The sequence below is a fragment of the Thalassophryne amazonica genome, chromosome 13 (genome assembly GCF_902500255.1).
Source record: "Thalassophryne amazonica chromosome 13, fThaAma1.1, whole genome shotgun sequence".
NCBI classification, from domain to species: Eukaryota; Metazoa; Chordata; class Actinopteri; order Batrachoidiformes; family Batrachoididae; genus Thalassophryne; species Thalassophryne amazonica.
This window is the reverse complement of record NC_047115.1, coordinates 43,928,175-43,947,423: the sequence shown is the minus strand read 5'-3', so window position 1 is coordinate 43,947,423 and position 19,249 is coordinate 43,928,175. Positions and strand designations below refer to the sequence as shown.

Here is a 19,249-nt window from a genome sequence, read left to right as displayed (position 1 = left end):
CAAAAAAGGTCTAGTTTGGGCTATCCGTGACTGAATGGTAAAAACATTAAGAATGGTGACAAAGGTCAATTTCAGTTTGTAAAGGGTTCAAAGTTAAAGTTGCTCCAATTTTGGTAAAAAGTGATGCAAATTATTGGTTGAACTAATAAGATTAATAAAAGGAATAGTTTTGACTGTGCTGAATGCTTGGATTGCAAAGTAAATGTCAAACAATGTTGACGCACATTGGATTCTATGGCATGTGACATATGTTACCCTGTAACGTGACAACTGAGCATGACACATGGTGCAAACTATTCCTTTTTAAAACCCTATTAACTCAAACAATAATTTGCATCACATTTTAAAAAACTGGAACAAATTTAACTTTTGACCCCTGTATAAACTGAAACTGGATACTTTAGCCATAACCCACTGAGAAAACTAAAGATAAAATATGGACATATTTCACATAAAAATATTGCCATCTTACGCCTGTAAGATGACACTGAAAGAGGTCTGTGTCGGTTGTCAATGTAAGTTACAGGTCCAATATTTTTACTTGGTTTGCCAAAATGAGTCTGTTGGAAAATGCAATATTTTATCATAGCTTTATTAAAAGTATTTTCATAGTTTTAAGTCAGAAATTCCAAGTTCCCGGTTTTCATTGAATGCAACATGAACTTTGAACCTTGTGCATTCACTTCCTCTATTGTGGTGTCTGCAAAATCTCATGAATTTACCGTATTTGCCATGGACCCCCCCCCCCCCACACACACACATAAATGCATTACAATCAATAACATGAGCTGTAATTTTGTGATATGCAACCGAAATAGTGAATGAAGGCACTTTATGAAAATTTTAACTTTTAAGAATGCACAAAATAACAATTTCATGTTGATAATTTGAAGAGTATCACACCCTCCGCACCCCCAAGAGATTTTCTTCTGCTGCCAATGCTACTCGTCCATCTTTCAACACAAAAAAGGTCATCTGCTGCATCTGTAGGCAAGAGATACAAATACAGACAGGTAGATTCTCTATATAAGGACATTTTTGTTATTCCCTGCCCTGATTGGCTGAGCCTTACCTGGGCTTTAATGCTCACCCACCCAAAAACATGCACACAAATAAGGTCTTTGATCTCACAAAATGAATAAAGTAAAATGTGAAATAGCAACAGCTGAGTTATTTATGACATTCATGTGATTTATTCTTTGTGAGTTGTGCCTCAAATGTAATTAAACTCAGTGCAAAAGCTTCCAGGTAAAGTTGGCACACCTGGTAAGGAGGGCGGGGCCTTTTTTTTTTTTTAATTGGAGGCGTGCTTTTCTGTTTTTTAAAAGACACTTCAGCAGCCTGTTAGTTCTTTTTTGTTTGGTTCCTTCACACATCAGTGTTACAACAACAACAAAAAAAATGGTGAGTATACAGTTTTTGTGCAGCTGTTGTCTGGGTGAACTTTGTCATTGATTGAATTTTGCTGTTTTATTGTAAGTTTTTTGAGAGAAAAATGTTTTAATGCCAGAGTTCTTGATGTATGACCTCACAAGGTTAACTGCAATTAAATGCAGTTTACTTCTTTTTTTTAAGCTTTATTTTAACTGTGGTTTGCTAAAGATGTCGTGTGTGTGTGTGTGTGTGTGTGTGTGTGTGTGTGTGTGTGTGTGTGTGTGTGTGTGTGTGTGTGTGTGTGTGTGTGTGTGTGTGTGTGTGTGTGTGTGTGTGTGTGTGTGTTTTGCTGGCACTGAACATGTAGGGGGCTGTTTTGTGTTTGAACTTGTTCAAAGGCTCCTGAGGCTTTATGTCATGTGTGAACTTGTTCTACAACGATCAGAATGTAAAGAACCTAACATCTGGCCTGACTCGTGAGGAAGCTCCATGTATGCCCTGTGACAGCAAAAACCTGTGACTACCTGCACAAAGAATTAGTTAAAGCGTGTTTCTCTTCTACCAGACTTGATACTGTAGCCTGTCAACCAGTTTCATTGGAAGTCGTCTCCTTCAAATTAAATTTATGTAGGACTACTGTGGAGACTTTATAACTAGAGGCTGTTAAGCTGCTGATCAGCGAATGAATCTTGCAATGGCAGCACTTGCTGTACCTACAACTTGCCTTTTTACATCTTCAGTAGATTTTGCTGAGTAAAAAATAGTCGGGATAACACTTGGTCCTAGTCTAGAGTAAAATACACTCCATTATAGAGTGAAATCAGCTCTACTATCTTGTCAAAACAAGTTTCTACTAATTTTTGGTGATCTATACATACTATGTGTAACCCCCCCGGTGTCCATGGAGTCCTGCGCATCCACTGAGTTGCCTCTGTGTAGAAGTCTAGTGGTGTGTTCTGAGACCCTGGTGTGTACATTGCAACTGTATTAATCAGGAGAGGTGTGTGTATATATGCTCCCAATTCGGATCAGGGAGACAGACACCCTCTCTACTTTTAAGATTAGGCTTAAAACTTTCCTTTTTGCTAAAGCTTATAGTTAGGGCTGGATCAGGTGACCCTGAACCCTCCCTTAGTTATGCTGCTATAGACGTAGACTGCTGGGGGGTTCCCATGATGCACTGTTTCTTTCTCTTTTTGCTCTGTATGCACCACTCTGCATTTAATCATTAGTGATCGATCTCTGCTCCCCTCCACAGCATGTCTTTTTCCTGGTTCTCTCCCTCAGCCCCAACCAGTCCCAGCAGAAGACTGCCCCTCCCTGAGCCTGGTTCTGCTGGAGGTTTCTTCCTGTTAAAAGGGAGTTTTTCCTTCCCACTGTAGCCAAGTGCGTGCTCACAGGGGGTTGTTTTGACCGTTGGGGTTTTACGTAATTATTGTATGGCTTTTGCCTTACAATATAAAGCGCCTTGGGGCAACTGTTTGTTGTGATTTGGCGCTATATAAAAAATTGATTGATTGATACGAAGAATCAGGTGAGTTTCCATCACTTTGTAAAGCTGCTGAAGAATAAACATCCCCTTTCAACAATGGACGATGACATTTTGCTGCATGCCGCCATTGCGCTTTCATCACGCACCGCTGATGAATGAGATGGCCATTACTGTGCTCCAGAGAAGGATTCAAATGTGCAGAAAAGGGAGGCCAAGAACCTGGTGGTTCTGGCCCTAGCTGATGACAGAAGGCTCCAGTATGATGGCTACAACAAACTTATGTGTGAGCTGAGACTGGAAGGTGATGGCACTTTCTTAAATTACATGCACATGGCACCAAGGCTGTTTAAGCTCTTGCAAAGAGTTGGGCCTAGAATCAACAACGCTCATACCATCTGCAGAGCATGTCTGAAGCTGGCTAGAACCCTCAGATACCAAGCAACTAGAAACAAGTATCCTTCTCTTCAGTATCAGTACCATGTTTGTAGGTCCACAATCTCCTTGCCAGAGGAGTGCAGACAATCCCTGATGACTACAAGCCATTAATGATTCACCACTGAATGCCCTTTGTTCACCATGTCTTCCAATGGTACTGTGGTCATGCAAATTCAAAGCTGCAATCTCAAATATTCTGGACCTGTTGCTATGCATAGTACAGTTTTTCCTGATGTCTCATAGTATATCTCCAATCACAGCTACATAAGCCTGTAATGTGATTTAACAGTGTCATATTGTTTGTAGTTCTTCATAAAGTCAGACTTATTCAGTGGCAGCTTTACCATCAGCCTCATCTACAACTACCACAAAAACTTCCAAGCTGTCATTGATGTTAAAAGGTATTAACGGGGGTATGTAAACTTTTAATCGGGGTCATTAGGATAGCTTCTGTTATGATTTGGGTCAAACAGTTATTTGACAATAAATGGCTTCACCCAACCAGTGACTGGGAGGAGTTTAATCATTCATATTCTCTGAAAAATGGCCAAAAACAAATTTCTGCCAGGCTATGTAAACCTTTGAGCATGTTTATCTTTTGTGACTGGATTAAGTCTAAATTGGGAGGTCCAGGCCCCCACTAAACCATAATTCGAACCATGCTAGTAATGCAGCTGATTATTCCAGTCTCAGCATTATGAAACATGCAGTTAAAAGTGCAACTTGGTTGATGCTCTTGACTCGAGCATCCTCAGCTGTTACCGTTTCTGTAATTGAAGTCTTGAGCATTTCGACCAGTCACGTGCAGGATGTCAACCAAAAACACCTAAATGCCATGGGAGGTTCTTTGTACTAAATATGTACTTTGTCCCACAACAGGCATCTGGAGTTCAAGTCTCCGATGAAGTAAAACAGTTGTTTGAGGACATGAAAGTGCACCACAAAGGTGAAGATGAAAACGACCACTGTAAAATTGCAGTCATGAAGATCCGGGAACACTCCATTGAGGTTGAGAAAAAGTACACACTTGGAGAAATTAAAAAGGGAAATCAAGATCCCTTCGTGGTCTTCCAGAATCAGTTGAAATCTGACACGTGCTGCTATGTGCTGTATGACTGCTGCTTTGACACAAAGGAGGTGCCTAACAAAGAAGACTTGATACTAATAATGTGGTACGTTCTTCAGTACACATCCGCACATTTCCACATCTTTGTATTGCACAAACATTTTGGGCACTTTGGGGTTGGTAAAGTTAGACCTCACTTGTGTAAAATGCCTTGAGGCAGCTTTGTTGTGAATTGGTGCTATACAAATGCTGCAAATAAGATACTTTAAAGTGTGACATGAATGCCTTGTATCTATCAAATATAAAAAATTGAGTAAATGGAGGGGGAACCAAAACTGCTATGTGGGATGGTGCCACTGCTTAATCCTCCCTCCATAAAGTTGAAGGAACAGTTGGTCTTAAGAAGTATCATTCTATGTAGGGGTCTTTAAAGACTTCTGTTCTAGTGTGTTTTTTTTTTTTTTTTTGTTAGGTTGGTGGTATCTTTATAAAATGCATTTCAGAAAAATAGCTGCTCGCACTTAAAAATCTGAGCAGGTGGACCCAATGTAATTCCTGACAATGTAGAAAGTGAGTGGCTTGTAAGATTTATGCATAACTGCATGTAAGGGCTCCTAGCATTTGGACTGCAGTCAATTTTCATTGTTACGCAGATGATACCCAGCTTTATCTATCCATGAAGCCAGAGGACACACACCAATTAGCTAAACTGCAGGATTGTCTTACAAACATAAAGACATGGATGACCTCTAATTTCCTGCTTTTAAACTCAGATAAAACTGAAGTTATTGTATTTGGCCCCACATATCTTAGAAACATGGTGTCTAACCAGATCCTTACTCTGGATGGCATTACCCTGACCTCTAGTAATACTGTGAGAAATCTTGGAGTCATTTTTGATCAGGATATGTCATTCAATGCACATATTAAACAAATATGTAGGACTGCTTTTTTGCATTTACGCAATATCTCTAAAATTAGAAAGGTCTTGTCTCAGAGTGATGCCGAAAAACTAATTCATGCATTTATTTCCTCTAGGCTGGACTATTGTAATTCATTATCAGGTTGTCCTAAAAGTTCCCTGAAAAGCCTTCAGTTAATTCAAAATGCTGCAGCTAGAGTACTAACGGGGACTAGAAGGAGAGAGCATATCTCACCCATATTGGCCTCTCTTCATTGGCTTCCTGTTAATTCTAGAATAGAATTTAAAATTCTTCTTCTTACTTATAAGGTTTTGAATAATCAGGTCCCATCTTATCTTAGGGACCTCATAGTACCATATCACCCCAATAGAGCGCTTCGCTCTCAGACTGCAGGCTTGCTTGTAGTTCCTAGGGTTTGTAAGAGTAGAATGGGAGGCAGAGCCTTCAGCTTTCAGGCTCCTCTCCTGTGGAACCAGCTCCCAATTCGGATCAGGGAGACAGACACCCTCTCTACTTTTAAGATTAGGCTTAAAACTTTCCTTTTTGCTAAAGCTTATAGTTAGGGCTGGATCAGGTGACCCTGAACCATCCCTTAGTTATGCTGCTATAGACTTAGACTGCTGGGGGGTTCCCATGATGCACTGAGTGTTTCTTTCTCTTTTTGCTCTGTATGCACCACTCTGCATTTAATCATTAGTGATTGATCTCTGCTCCCCTCCACAGCATGTCTTTTTCCCTGGTTCTCTCCCTCAGCCCCAACCAGTCCCAGCAGAAGACTGAGCCTGGTTCTGCTGGAGGTTTCTTCCTGTTAAAAGGGAGTTTTTCCTTCCCACTGTCGCCAAGTGCTTGCTCACAGGGGGTCGTTTTGACCATTGGGGTTTTTACGTAATTATTGTATGGCCTTGCCTTACAATATAAAGCGCCTTGGGGCAACTGTTTGTTGTGATTTGGCGCTATATAAATAAAATTGATTGAAATTGATTAACAAACTAAACGTGTGACAAGTATCTGTTTTATTCTATATGAATCTGAAACAACTTATTAATTGCAGAGACCTGGTTATGTATCTTGCAACTGCAACAAACTATTAAACTGTTCAGATGATTTCATCTTAAATGTCTTAAGTACAGTAGTTAAAGATCTGACAGTAAAACTCTTCGACCAAACTTTTGATTGCAGAGGTATGAGAGGCTGGTGCAGGATATGTAAAAGGACAGAGTGACAGCTGTGAGGTGCACAGTACGATATGAGGTGCAGATTACATCAAGGATCAGCTGTGAATCTTTTTGTTTGTATCACGAGTCATCTGCAGATGACATTGTGAGCTATGCAGATGCACTCTGGAGAGAAGGGGAATGAGCCAGTAAAAGCATGACTGTGTGTGTGAGAGAGGGGGAGCCTAGTGGCATAGCGCAGTTGCAAGGAGTAGAGGTGGTTAAGGTAGATAACTTTAAATGCTTGGAGTCAACTAGCCAAAGTAATGTGTTTGTTGTAGAAAGGTGGCAGAACTAATGTGATAGAGATCTTCAAGAATGAAGTGAGACAAGCTATGTTGTACAGCTCAGACTGGCACGAACGGAGGCAGAGCTGAAGATGATGGGCTTCTACTTTTTTTTTCTTTTTTTTTTTCCTCTCTCATCATAATAGATGAACTAAAACTTCTAAAAGATGTCTGAGTTCAAAACAAATAGTCCTCTGTAATCTTGGTGTGTGTGTGTCTGGATTGTCCATTGAATCTACTCTAGCAAAGCAGAGAAAAAACAAGCACTCACAGGGACCAGGAGTGGAGGTGCACAGCTCAAACTAAGTCAATGTAAAAATATAGCCAGCAACACTCAAGTGTCCTTAAGTTTTAATGACTCGCGACAGGATCAGGCGCATAGACGTGTTTCGACTAGGTCTTCATCAGTGTGTGACACACTGAAGACCTTAAAACTTTTAAGGACACTTGAGTGTTGCTGGCTATATTTTTACATTAATCTACTCTAGCAAACATAACTTGTTTCTCCACCCCCCTTACAGGACACCTGAAGGTGGACCACGTGAGGATAAAATGGTCTACTCTACCTCAAAACAATCCCTGAAGGCAGTCTGCTCAGGTAAGAACCCCCCAGCCACACGTGTAGTTTATTATGACTTGGCAGGCTAGAAGTTATAGGTGGTTTTCACTAGACCGTATCCATCTCAAAGCTCTTCCTGGCCACTCAACACTCATGACTTGTAGTGTTTCTCTATGAACCAGCACAAGGAGGCTCCAGTGTTGAGGACCTCAAACTGGGGGGGATGGAAATGAGATGACAGTTTCACCAGTCAATGTAAAGAAACTGGTGTTTTAACTGGCAGTCTGTTTTTTTTTTTTTTTTTTTTTTTCCCTCCACTTGAGGAAATCTGGATCTTGAGGCAAATTCCAGTGAGACCTGTACAAGCCTGTATTGTGTGAATGCATATTACATAAATGGACCAGAGCACCAAAAAACAACTGCATTCTTCACAGCAGGACAATAGACCATGTTGGTGAAATGGTACAATGAGAATAAACCTCACCACTTTTGTGGTGGTGACGTATACGCCTGGTTCAACATAATACAATTGACCATAAGAGCAGGCCCGGTGCCAGAAAAAATATTAAGGGGGCGATGAGTTTATCACAGGGGGCGGGGTCGCACCCCCCCAAAAAAAGTGCGCACCGGAGGGGACGTGCCTCTGACCGTGCGTAATGAATTGGGTGCGCTCCTAGAAAGCTCATGTATTTAGGCTACACCGTTGTAAGAGTAAAAAGTGATGACAGTATTTTTTTTAATTATTTGAACGTATAGACCCTCAGTCAAGTGATCTCCTGCATACCACCAAACCAACAACTGATCTGAGAAACAACACGAGACAATAGATTAACCCCACATACAGCCCTCCATCACAAGCGCAAACACAGCGCAAGTGGGCATGACAGTCACACAACGGGTCAAAGATAAACCTTTCATGTAGACATACAGTGGTCCCTCATTTATCACGGGAGTTACGTTCTAAAAATAGCCCGCAATAGGCAAAATCCGCAAAGTAGTCAGTGTTTTTTTTTTTTTACAATTATTATAGATGTTTTAAGCCTGTAAAACCCCTCACTACACACTTTATACACTTTTCTCAAACAGGCATTAACACTTTCTCACTTTTCTCTCGTGTGTAAACACTTTCAAAGTTCAAACCTTAGTAGAAAAATAAGACCAACCTGTTTTCACGCCCAAACATTCGTTTGAGAAATAAAAATAGAATGTTTTCCTATAAATAATTATGATGGCTTTTAGAACTAACGAATTTTAACGATCAACCTACGAGGTTGGACACAAGAAATTAATAGTGACTGACCAGTATTTCACAGTTCCTCTGATCGCGCCTCTTCATCGTGGCGCGGCTCCGCTGAAGGCCTCGCTGCAGGTGTCTTTTTCCGAGTGAAGAACACAGTTATGGGTAGTTATTGGCTCTCTTTTTTTCTTTTTTTAAATTGTCATTATTTGTAAATGCACGCAGGGTCATCTACAAATAATCATTGATTTGCAAATGTGTTCAGATATCCACAAATGCAAATTTCATAATTGTAACTTGTAAATTGGTCTTTGCAATAATGTTGTATTTGCAAATATAAAACTTAATTTGTAAAAAAAAAAAAAATTACATTTGTAAAACTGGAAATTGTATTTGTGAATTGAGTTTCAGCATTTGTGGATCACCAATTACACGCATTCATCGCTTTCCTCTGCAACGTAATTTTGAGACATTCTTTTCGCGAACACAGATCCACAAACAAATGCCGACTGATTCACAAATACACACGCACACTGGATATCCACTAGATGGCAGTGTGGCTCCATTCATTGATGTGGCAAGCCGAATTATTATTTTTTTAAATTGTGTCCGGATTTCATCATGGGAAAGGGGGCGGGGGGGTGTTAGTGTTGTACTCTTTAACGCAGTGGTTCAAATAAGCGTATTAAACAGCATTGTGCCTGTACGTGCTCCGTGACAGACATAAAAGTTGCTACATTTAGCTAAGCTTCGCACAGGAGCCACACAGCGTCACCGCAGCAACCAACCAGTCCCGCTTTACGACTGTCGCAACAGCCAGGCTCCGCGGATCCGAGGAAACAGATTTGTATCTGTAACACACAGATCAGTGTCCGCGGACTTATAAAACTTGCATTATGTCTTTAAAAAAAAGAACGCTTTGCGATAATCATTTTAAATACTCAGTAACGATCACGACTAAAGAGTCATCCATATAGTTTCAGCTTGCCACATCAATGAACGGAACCACACTGCCATCTAGTGGATATCCAGTGTGCGTGTATTTGTGAGTCTCAAAATGTTGCAGAGTAAAGCGATGAATGCATGTAATTGGTGATCCACAAATGCTGAAACTCAATTCACAAATACAATTTCCAGTTTTACAAATGTAATTTTTTTTTTTTACAAATTAAGTTTTATATTTGCAAAGACCAATTTACAAGTTACAAATATGACATTTGCATTTGTGGATATCTGAACACATTTGCAAATCAATTTATTTGTAGATCACCCTGCGTGCATTTACAAATATTGAGACAATTTTAACCCCATAATAAACAGACACGCAGAACACAATGCGCATACTCTCCCTTCGTGGTGCTGCGACCGACCTGCTTCATGAGGATGCATAACACAATGCGCTATAAAAAAAAAGCATGCAAAATTGGACTAAAAAAATTCGCAAAACTGCAAGGCCATGAAAGGTGAACCACGTTATAGCGAGGGACCACTGTATTTACACCAATACATAACTTTTATCTTAACATAAAATTCTGTATGGAAACTGGATGCTAGCCTATCTCAGAAGAGTTGAAGCCTTCGGTTGGATGCCGCGTTGAATCTTCTGAGAAGGACATCTCGCCACTCTTCGTTGAATTTCCTGGTTAGGTCATTCTCAAATGCCAGCCTTAAGTTCGCCTTTCACTCATGCAGCATGCTGCATCTGTGATCACTAGGCTTTTTCCACTCGTGCAAAATCTTAACACCCTCCCCAAGTGAGTCGTGCTACATGATCTGCCTTTTGCTTGGTGGACTTGACGAATCCCAGGAACTCAGCTCTGACACTGCTTGAATAAATCGAGCATGCTTTAATTCGTCCACCTTGCCATAATCGCTGGACTCAGGATCCTTGCACTCTGCCGCACTGACAAGCGCAACCCTCAACCTATCAAATCGCTTGGAATGTGAATGAGGTATTTTCAAGCTGTGTAACAATTCATTTAACTTTTGCTGTTTCATCATGACAAGTTATCCTCATGATTACACATCTTAATGCAGTTCAGGTTATATGATTAGTTGATTTTGCTGTTTGTTCATAACTAGGAATGCAGAGCACATTTTTTTTTTTCCTCCTACCCTTTCTGTGACACACAGCTGATAGGACTGTCATACGTAGTAACGGGGTCTTTGTGCCTCCTCAAAGATGAGATTTTCTGTCCATTCCTTGCTCAGATCTGTTCTCAGGCACCTCCTTGGTCTCTCTTAAGCCCCATTTACACATAGACGGGAAGCGTTTTTGACAGTCTTAAGGATCACACGCCGTTGTTAACGCCGGCACTAGGGGGCGTGGCTTAGTTCCGGCTTTACCGGGAATCGTCAAAATATTATTCAACATGTCGAATAATTCCGGGAGTGCTCCAGGAGAATTCGCGTGACGACGGAGACAACGCGAACAATGGCATTTGATACTTTTTAATCGGCGTTTCATCCTGCCCCTTCCTGTAGTGCCGCAGTTTACACCACCGTAATTGGCGGCCGGCGTTGTATCCCTAATCAACGGCGTGTAAAACGGCGATAGAGCCCACATCGGCGTTCTCAAGGGCGTTTTAACTGGCGACAGAGGCAGACAAAACGGCGGCGCTAGTGGACAGTATGCCGTTCTAAACGCCACCTACCGGTTAACGGTGTTCCAAACGGCCGATAGGCGGCGGTCAATATAAAAACATTAGCGTGCTGCATGCAGGCCTCTCTCACGGCCAGCTCCAGATATTTTTGCAGAGAAGCTCCAGTATGCCTCCTAAAAGAAAATTGGCAGTGGCAAGGACTTACCAAGAGGTCTGGTTCAGAAGCAGAGGGTAGCCCGTGGAAGTTGAGCAACACGTTGAGGAGGGTAAAAGGAAGGAGAAGAAAAGGCTGAGTATGATCTCCCTCCCCCTACAGTGACAGAGGCATGTATTCCTGCTGCTTCAGCCTATTATACTCTGGGGCAGCGCCTATATGCAAAAGTTCCTGGAGTAACGCAGGATTTGCCTGGATAAATCCAGCGGTACACAGGGCATTATCGGCGGCAGCAGAACACCGCCGTTCTCACGCACATCTTAACCTGCGATTGTAAAGGATAGCACTGGGTATTAACCCTCGTTGCCTGACGTGTGCCAGATGCTACGGCGTCAAAACGCCGCTTTATTCGGCAGATTTAGCGGCGTTTTATCCGCATATTTGCGGCTAGTATGGAGGTCAAAACGTGGCGAAATGCTCCGCCTCTTTCCACCAGGAAAACAGCCGGAACTATCGCGAACTTTGGTCTACGTACTACCGCCAACAAAACCGTCTGTGTAAATGGGGCTTTAGGCTGAGAGTCCTTGCCAGGATATTTTAGGCCAAGTTAGAAGCCCTTTGAGATGCAATGAGAATACGGACCCAGGTGTTGGTACCAGGTCAGATTTCAGCTGTCTGTAAATGGGTTTCAATTTATTTTCATTTCAGTAGCGCCAAAACACAACAAAGTTGCCTCAAGGCGCTTCATGCAAGTAAGGTCTAACCTTAACAACCCCCAGAGCAAGCACACAGACAGTGGTAATGAAAAACTCACCCTGACTATTTGAGGAAGAAACCTCAAGCAGACCAGACTCAAAGGGGTGACCCTCTGTTTGGGCCATGCTACCAACACAACTTACAGAACAATTCACAAAACGAAAATGTTGCCAGTACACAGGACAGGAGGGTTCAGAAACAGACACCAGGGTTTCAGAAGGATTGCCAGATGATCCGCTTTACAAAAGTGGGGTTTAGGCTTGGCTTTGTATGCATTTCTGATGTTACGGTAGCAATGGCCCAGTTTGTGGCATGTTCCCCCAGTCAGAAAATTCACAAACTGGTGCAGTTGAAGTGAGGATGATAAAAGCACTGTTATGTGTTTTGTGTTTTTTTTTTCGTTTTTTTTTTTCTCTTCCGTATGTCCATTGAATCAGGTCATGCAGTCTCCTCTCTGGCTGGGGTGGGGAACATGCGCTACACTCACAATGATGCAATGCAGTACTCTGGGTAAATGGAACAGTCTGCACTTTTTAAAAATCAAATATTTCACATTTTCTGAACTATGAAATAACTTGGCAGCCAGTGCGCCACGATTGCTTTACCATGATAGTCCTTCCCCCTCACGGGTTTTTCTGCTCTTTGTCGCGGTCGGCCTTGAGCATGGTGTAGCCTGCCGGTGTTATGGGCTCATCTGGTGTATTCTCACCAAGCCACATTTCACAGAAACCCAGCATGGAACAGTTCTGTGCATAGCGTTGCTCAGGTGTGTGTGTGTGTGTGTGTGCGCGCGCAGAAGTCATCTGACTTATTTTCCAGAGACTGAACAATCAATCAATCAATTTTTTTTTTATATAGCGCCAAATCACAACAAACAGTTGCCCCAAGGCGCTTTATATTGTAAGGCAAGGCCATACAACAATTATGTAAAACCCTAACGGTCAAAACGACCCCCTGTGAGCAAGCACTTGGCTACAGTGGGAAGGAAAAACTCCCTTTTAACAGGAAGAAACCTCCAGCAGAACCAGGCTCAGGGAGGGGCAGTCTTCTGCTAGGACTGGTTGGGGCTGAGGGAGAGAACCAGGAAAAAGACATGCTGTGGAGGGGAGCAGAGATCGATCACTAATGATTAAATGGAGTGGTGCATACAGAGCAAAAAGAGAAAGAAACAGTGCATCATGGGAACCCCCCAGCAGTCTACGTCTATAGCAGCATAACTAAGGGATGGTTCAGGGTCACCTGATCCAGCCCTAACTATAAGCTTTAGCAAAAAGGAAAGTTTTAAGCCTAATCTTAAAAGTAGAGAGGGTGTCTGTCTCCCTGATCTGAATTGGGAGCTGGTTCCACAGGAGAGGAGCCTGAAAGCTGAAGGCTCTGCCTCCCATTCTACTCTTACAAACCCTAGGAACTACAAGTAAGCCTGCAGTCTGAGAGCGAAGCGCTCTATTGGGGTGATATGGTACTACGAGGTCCCTAAGATAAGATGGGACCTGATTATTCAAAACCTTATAAGTAAGAAGAAGAATTTTAAATTCTATTCTAGAATTAACAGGAAGCCAATGAAGAGAGGCCAATATGGGTGAGATATGCTCTCTCCTTCTAGTCCCCGTCAGTACTCTAGCTGCAGCATTTTGAATTAACTGAAGGCTTTTCAGGGAACTTTTAGGACAACCTGATAATAATGAATTACAATAGTCCAGCCTAGAGGAAATAAATGCATGAATTAGTTTTTCAGCATCACTCTGAGACAAGACCTTTCTGATTTTAGAGATATTGCGTAAATGCAAAAAAGCAGTCCTACATATTTGTTTAATATGCGCTTTGAATGACATATCCTGATCAAAAATGACTCCAAGATTTCTCACAGTATTACTAAAGGTCAGGGTAATGCCATCCACAGTAAGGATCTGGTTAGACACCATGTTTCTAAGATTTGTGGGGCCAAGTACAATAACTTCAGTTTTATGAGTTTAAAAGCAGGAAATTAGAGGTCATCCATGTCTTTATGTCTGTAAGACAATCCTGCAGTTTAGCTAATTGGTGTGTGTCCTCTGGCTTCATGGATAGATAAAGCTGGGTATCATCTGCGTAACAATGAAAATTTAAGCAATACCGTCTAATAATACTGCCTAAGGGAAGCATGTATAAAGTGAATAAAATTGGTCCTAGCACAGAACCTTGTGGAACTCCATAATTAACTTTAGTCTGTGAAGAAGATTCCCCATTTACATAAACAAATTGTAATCTATTAGACAAATATGATTCAAACCACCGCAGTGCCTTTAATACTTATGGCATGCTCTAATCTCTGTAATAAAATTTTATGGTCAACAGTATCAAAAGCAGCACTGAGGTCTAACAGAACAAGCACAGAGATGAGTCCACTGTCCGAGGCCATAAGAAGATCATTTGTAACCTTCACTAATGCTGTTTCTGTACTATGATGAATTCTAAAACCTGACTGAAACTCTTCAAATAGACCATTCCTCTGCAGATGATCAGTTAGCTGTTTTACAACTACCCTTTCAAGAATTTTTGAGAGAAAAGGAAGGTTGGAGATTGGCTTATAATTAGCTAAGATAGCTGGGTCAAGTGATGGCTTTTTAAGTAATGGTTTAATTACTGCCACCTTAAAAGCCTGTGGTACATAGCCAACTAACAAAGATAGATTGATCATATTTAAGATCGAAGCATTAAATAATGGTAGGGCTTCCTTGAGCAGCCTGGTAGGAATGGGGTCTAATAAACATGTTGATGGTTTGGATGAAGTAACTAATGAAAATAACTCAGACAGAACAATCGGAGAAAAAGAGTCTAACCAAATACCGGCATCACTGAAAGCAGCCAAAGATAACGATACGTCTTTGGGATGGTTATGAGTAATTTTTTCTCTAATAGTTAAAATTTTGTTAGCAAAGAAAGTCATGAAGTCATTACTAGTTAAAGTTAATGGAATACTCAGCTCAATAGAGCTCTGACTCTGTCAGCCTGGCTACAGTGCTGAAAAGAAACCTGGGGTTGTTCTTATTTTCTTCAATTAGTGATGAGTAGAAAGATGTCCTAGCTTTACGGAGGGCTTTTTTACAAACTTTATTGACAAACAATATGACCAGGAGAGTTGGTCTGCTTTTGCTAACCAGGTGGACCTTCTGGTCAACTCCCCCCTTCTACAGAGTCCTCAGCTGAGACCCCACCTATGGCTTGTCCTGGTATCTTGAGCAGTTCAGGGAAAGAGTCAGACACTTGTATCAAACATTAAGCTCCAACTACATTCTCCCAGTTGGAACAAAGTCAGTCATTTGATGTTGAGTCATTGTGCCCTTAATTCTAAGCATGAACATAAGCAAGTTTCACCCTGGGAGCTCCGCTGTGTCGCAGGCTGAGTGCCATCTTGTCACATCTCAACGTTTTGAGGGGAAAATGAATTTACTCTTTCAGAATAACACAATGTGGGTGGAAAAAGTGAAATGCTGTAAATACTTTCCAGATGCACTGTAAATATTCACAGGAATAAGTCTTAAGCAGTTTATATAGTAAAGAAAAATGCAGATATGCTCTCCCCCTCCCAGTTCTTTCTCAGTGTTTTGTATTCGTAATAGACTCTATAGTGTTTGAATGCATTTGTGTGTACGGACATAAGACTAAGTATTTTGTGCTTTTTTTTTTTTTAAAACTGTATTTTGAACTCCACTGTACATAATGGTATCAAAATTATATTATGTGTGCCTAACACTTGTAGCTTGCATCATGTGACAATTTGGTTAGGAGGGGGATGTCAAAAGCTGTAGGCCCTGGGTCTATTATACTTTAATGCAACCTTGTGTGCTTAACAGGGGTCAAATACAACTTGGAGATGCAGGACTATGACGATATCTGCAGCCGACACAGTTTTGGTGAATGTCTGGGGAAAGAAGTTACCAGCATTGAAGGCATCTCTGTCTGCAAGCAGCAGCGGTCATCTTAATCACATGCTCAGAGGCTTCTGAAACGTCAACACTTGTTCTCCCCTACAGTCTACTGTATAGTGATGTAAAGCTAATGAGCTGAAAACAGGTTCCAAATAAACTTGATGGTGGAATTCCTTCAAGTTCTACTGCCATCTTTATAAACTTGATCCAGAGAGTGCATGTTTGACAGTTTTCTCTATCAACAAAGGAGTTAATAAAGAGGGGATTAAAAAAATCTGCCTGAGTGTAGTTTGTTCAGTATTAATTTTGTTGTCAAACTTTTAAATGTGCAGCTTAAACTTCTACCCTGATTAGTGTTTAAACAAACTGGCCAACTGGCTAGTGAGTTGTTCACTGCATATTAATAAAACAAAGATATTAAAGTGAATCCTATACTGAGTCTACCACTTTTTTTGCTTGGACTGTGTAACTGATATAAAGATTGTACAACTTGAAGTTTACCAGTACTGTACTTGTCAAAGTTGCAGTGATCCTGAAAATCATTACTCTATTTAAAAGCCACTGTTTCCTGAGGTTAAGTAGTTAAATCTATAATTAATGGAATCATCAGTCCATTTAGTTTTTTTTTTTTTGTTTGTTTGTTTTTTTGTATGAATGGCAACTTAATATCTGGTTAAATACAAACTATTCAAGATGTGCTAAATCAGGGGTGGCCAAGTTCGGTCCTCAAGAGCCACCTTCCTGACACTCTTAGTTGTCTCCCTGCTCCAACACACCTGAATCCAATGAAAGACTCGTTAGCAGACTTTTAATGAGCCTTTCATTGGATTCAGGTGTGTTGGAGCAGGGAGACAACTAAGAGTGTCAGGAAGGTGGCTCTTGAGGACCGAACTTGGCCACCCCTGTGCTAAATGATGCTTCTGTCAAATGTTGTAGCAAAAACTAAGACTTCATGCTGCACCTTCTGTTGCAAGAGGCTCAAATTTGAGGACACCAGTAAAATAGACTCTGCATAGATGCCTTTCTCAGTTCTTCAGTCTTTGTGATGAATTTTAGTGTGGCTCGCAGTCATGGTTGAGACATTTGGAGCATTCTGTGTAATACATTGCTTTAAAGTTTAATTTAAGTTTTTTCTTTTCATCTTTGCCTTTGAAAATTTTCAGAACTATTGTGGATAGACTTGAACACATTTTCAAAAATATTAGATTTTTGTAAATGTATTAATCCACTAATGGGCTATTCGATCACTTGAAAGTATTGAAACTGTATTCACATTACATTCCAAAACCAATTCATTTTATGCTGACATATTTGGAGAACAGCTTCAAGAGGTCACACTTTCTAAAATCCATCAATTACAAACTACACTTGAATCATTTTTAACTGAGGCCAACATATGGCCATCAGGTATTGTGAAGACCTGGTGTCTGTCTGTATTCAGCGTAAGTCCAGTTCTATTACTGCCACAGTCTTCAAGTTGACAGGGAATATTCTTGGGAAACAGACCTTGAACAAGTTGAAGGATGGCTAACCTTGACATATTTTAAGAGGTTAAAAATTCACATTCTGTTTGATCTGGTCTTTGTTTTTTTTAGTGGCAGGGGATGGCAGCCAATCAGAGTAGAGTCGAACCATGTCATCAGTGCCTGGTCTCTTCAAAACCACTGTTTTGTGTGTTTATGCATAGCTCTCTCATGTAAAAACTAGGTTGAAATAAACATTTCTAAAACTGAAACCACTGTTTTTGGAACCTAATAACACCCCTGAACTTATTTCGTGGATGTTAGCATGGTGATGTCACAAGCTGGTAGTCGGCTGCAAAACGTTTGTGTGTATCCTATGTCATTATGTAAAAGATAGCAAGAAATAAACACTTCTAAAACTGAAAACATGTTGTAACCCAATAACACATTTTGTGGTATTGGGGTGCATGCTAACTTTTGCTAACTCAAAGCTAACTTCCTATTTGGGATTTTCACGTATCCCATAATCCCTTGCATGCCAGAGAGTTGCTGCAGTCAAAACAACATAAAGAATCCACATGAAAATTGTAAATGAATATTACACTACAAAAATGTAATTTTTTATGCTTTTTGTCACATTAAGAGACTGCTGCATGATACTCTGAAAACTTGCTAAAAAAAAAAATTATAACAAATAATCTATGTCTGCTACATTTAATCTGCGTGGAATTTAATAAACGCAAACCGAATTTTAGACATATATATTAGTCTGGACTCTGGAACAAAGAGGACAAACTGTGTTGTAAAGAATAATCAAGACTTTAAAGATCAAACTTCACTTTCTCCCAGAACAAAAGGAAGCGAGTGTACAACCCCTGGCAAAAATTATGGAATCACTGGCCTCAGAGGATGTTCATTCAGTTGTTTAATTTTGTAGAAAAAACCAGATCACAGACATGACACAAAACTAAAGTCATTTCAAATGGCAACTTTCTGGCTTTAAGAAACACTATAAGAAATCAAGAAAAAAATATTGTGGCAGTCAGTAACGGTTACTTTTTTAGACCAAGCAGAGGAAAAAAATATGGAATCACTCAATTCTGAGGAAAAAATTATGGAATTATCCTGTAAATTTTCATCCCCCAAATTAACACCTGCATCAAATCAGATCTGCTCATTGACATTGACCCTATGCCATGACGTTGACCCTATGTGTCTTTTTGCAAGGAATGTTTTTGCAGTTTTTGCTCTATGGCAAGATGCATTATCATATTGAAAAATTTCATCATCCCCAAACATCCTTTCAATTGTCCAAAATATCAACATAAACCTGTGCATTTATTGATGATGTAATGACAGCCATCTCCCCAGTGCCTTTACCTGACATGCAGCCCCATATCACCAATGACTGTGGAAATTTACATGTTCTCTTCAGGCAGTCATCTTTATAAATCTCATTGGAAAGGCACCAAACAAAAGTTCCCACATCATCACCTTGCCCAATGCAGATTCGAGATTCACCACTGAATATGACTTTCATCCAGTCATCCACAGTCCACAATTGCTTTTCCTTAGCCCATTGTAACCTTGTTTTTTTCTGTTTAGGTGTTAATGATGCCTTTCGTTTAGCTTTTCTGTATGTAAATCCCATTTCCTTTAGGCGGTTTCTTACAGTTCGGTCACAGACGTTGACTCCAGTTTCCTCCCATTCGTTCCTCATTTGTTTTGTTGTACATTTTTCGATTTTTGAGACATATTGCTTTAAGTTTTCTGTCTTG

The 19,249-nt window shown here is 40.6% G+C and overlaps 1 protein-coding gene across 1 annotated transcript; it reads left to right on the top strand.

Moving 5' to 3' along the window:
• The first annotated feature begins 1,310 nt into the window (after positions 1-1,310).
• Positions 1,311-16,282, top strand: LOC117523478 (cofilin-2-like). Its single transcript, XM_034185034.1, has 4 exons — positions 1,311-1,404; positions 4,181-4,473; positions 7,313-7,389; positions 15,934-16,282. The coding sequence occupies exons 1-4, from the start codon at positions 1,402-1,404 to the stop codon at positions 16,062-16,064; spliced, it is 504 nt and encodes a 167-aa protein (XP_034040925.1). The 5' UTR covers positions 1,311-1,401; the 3' UTR covers positions 16,065-16,282.
• Positions 16,283-19,249: the final 2,967 nt, after the last annotated feature.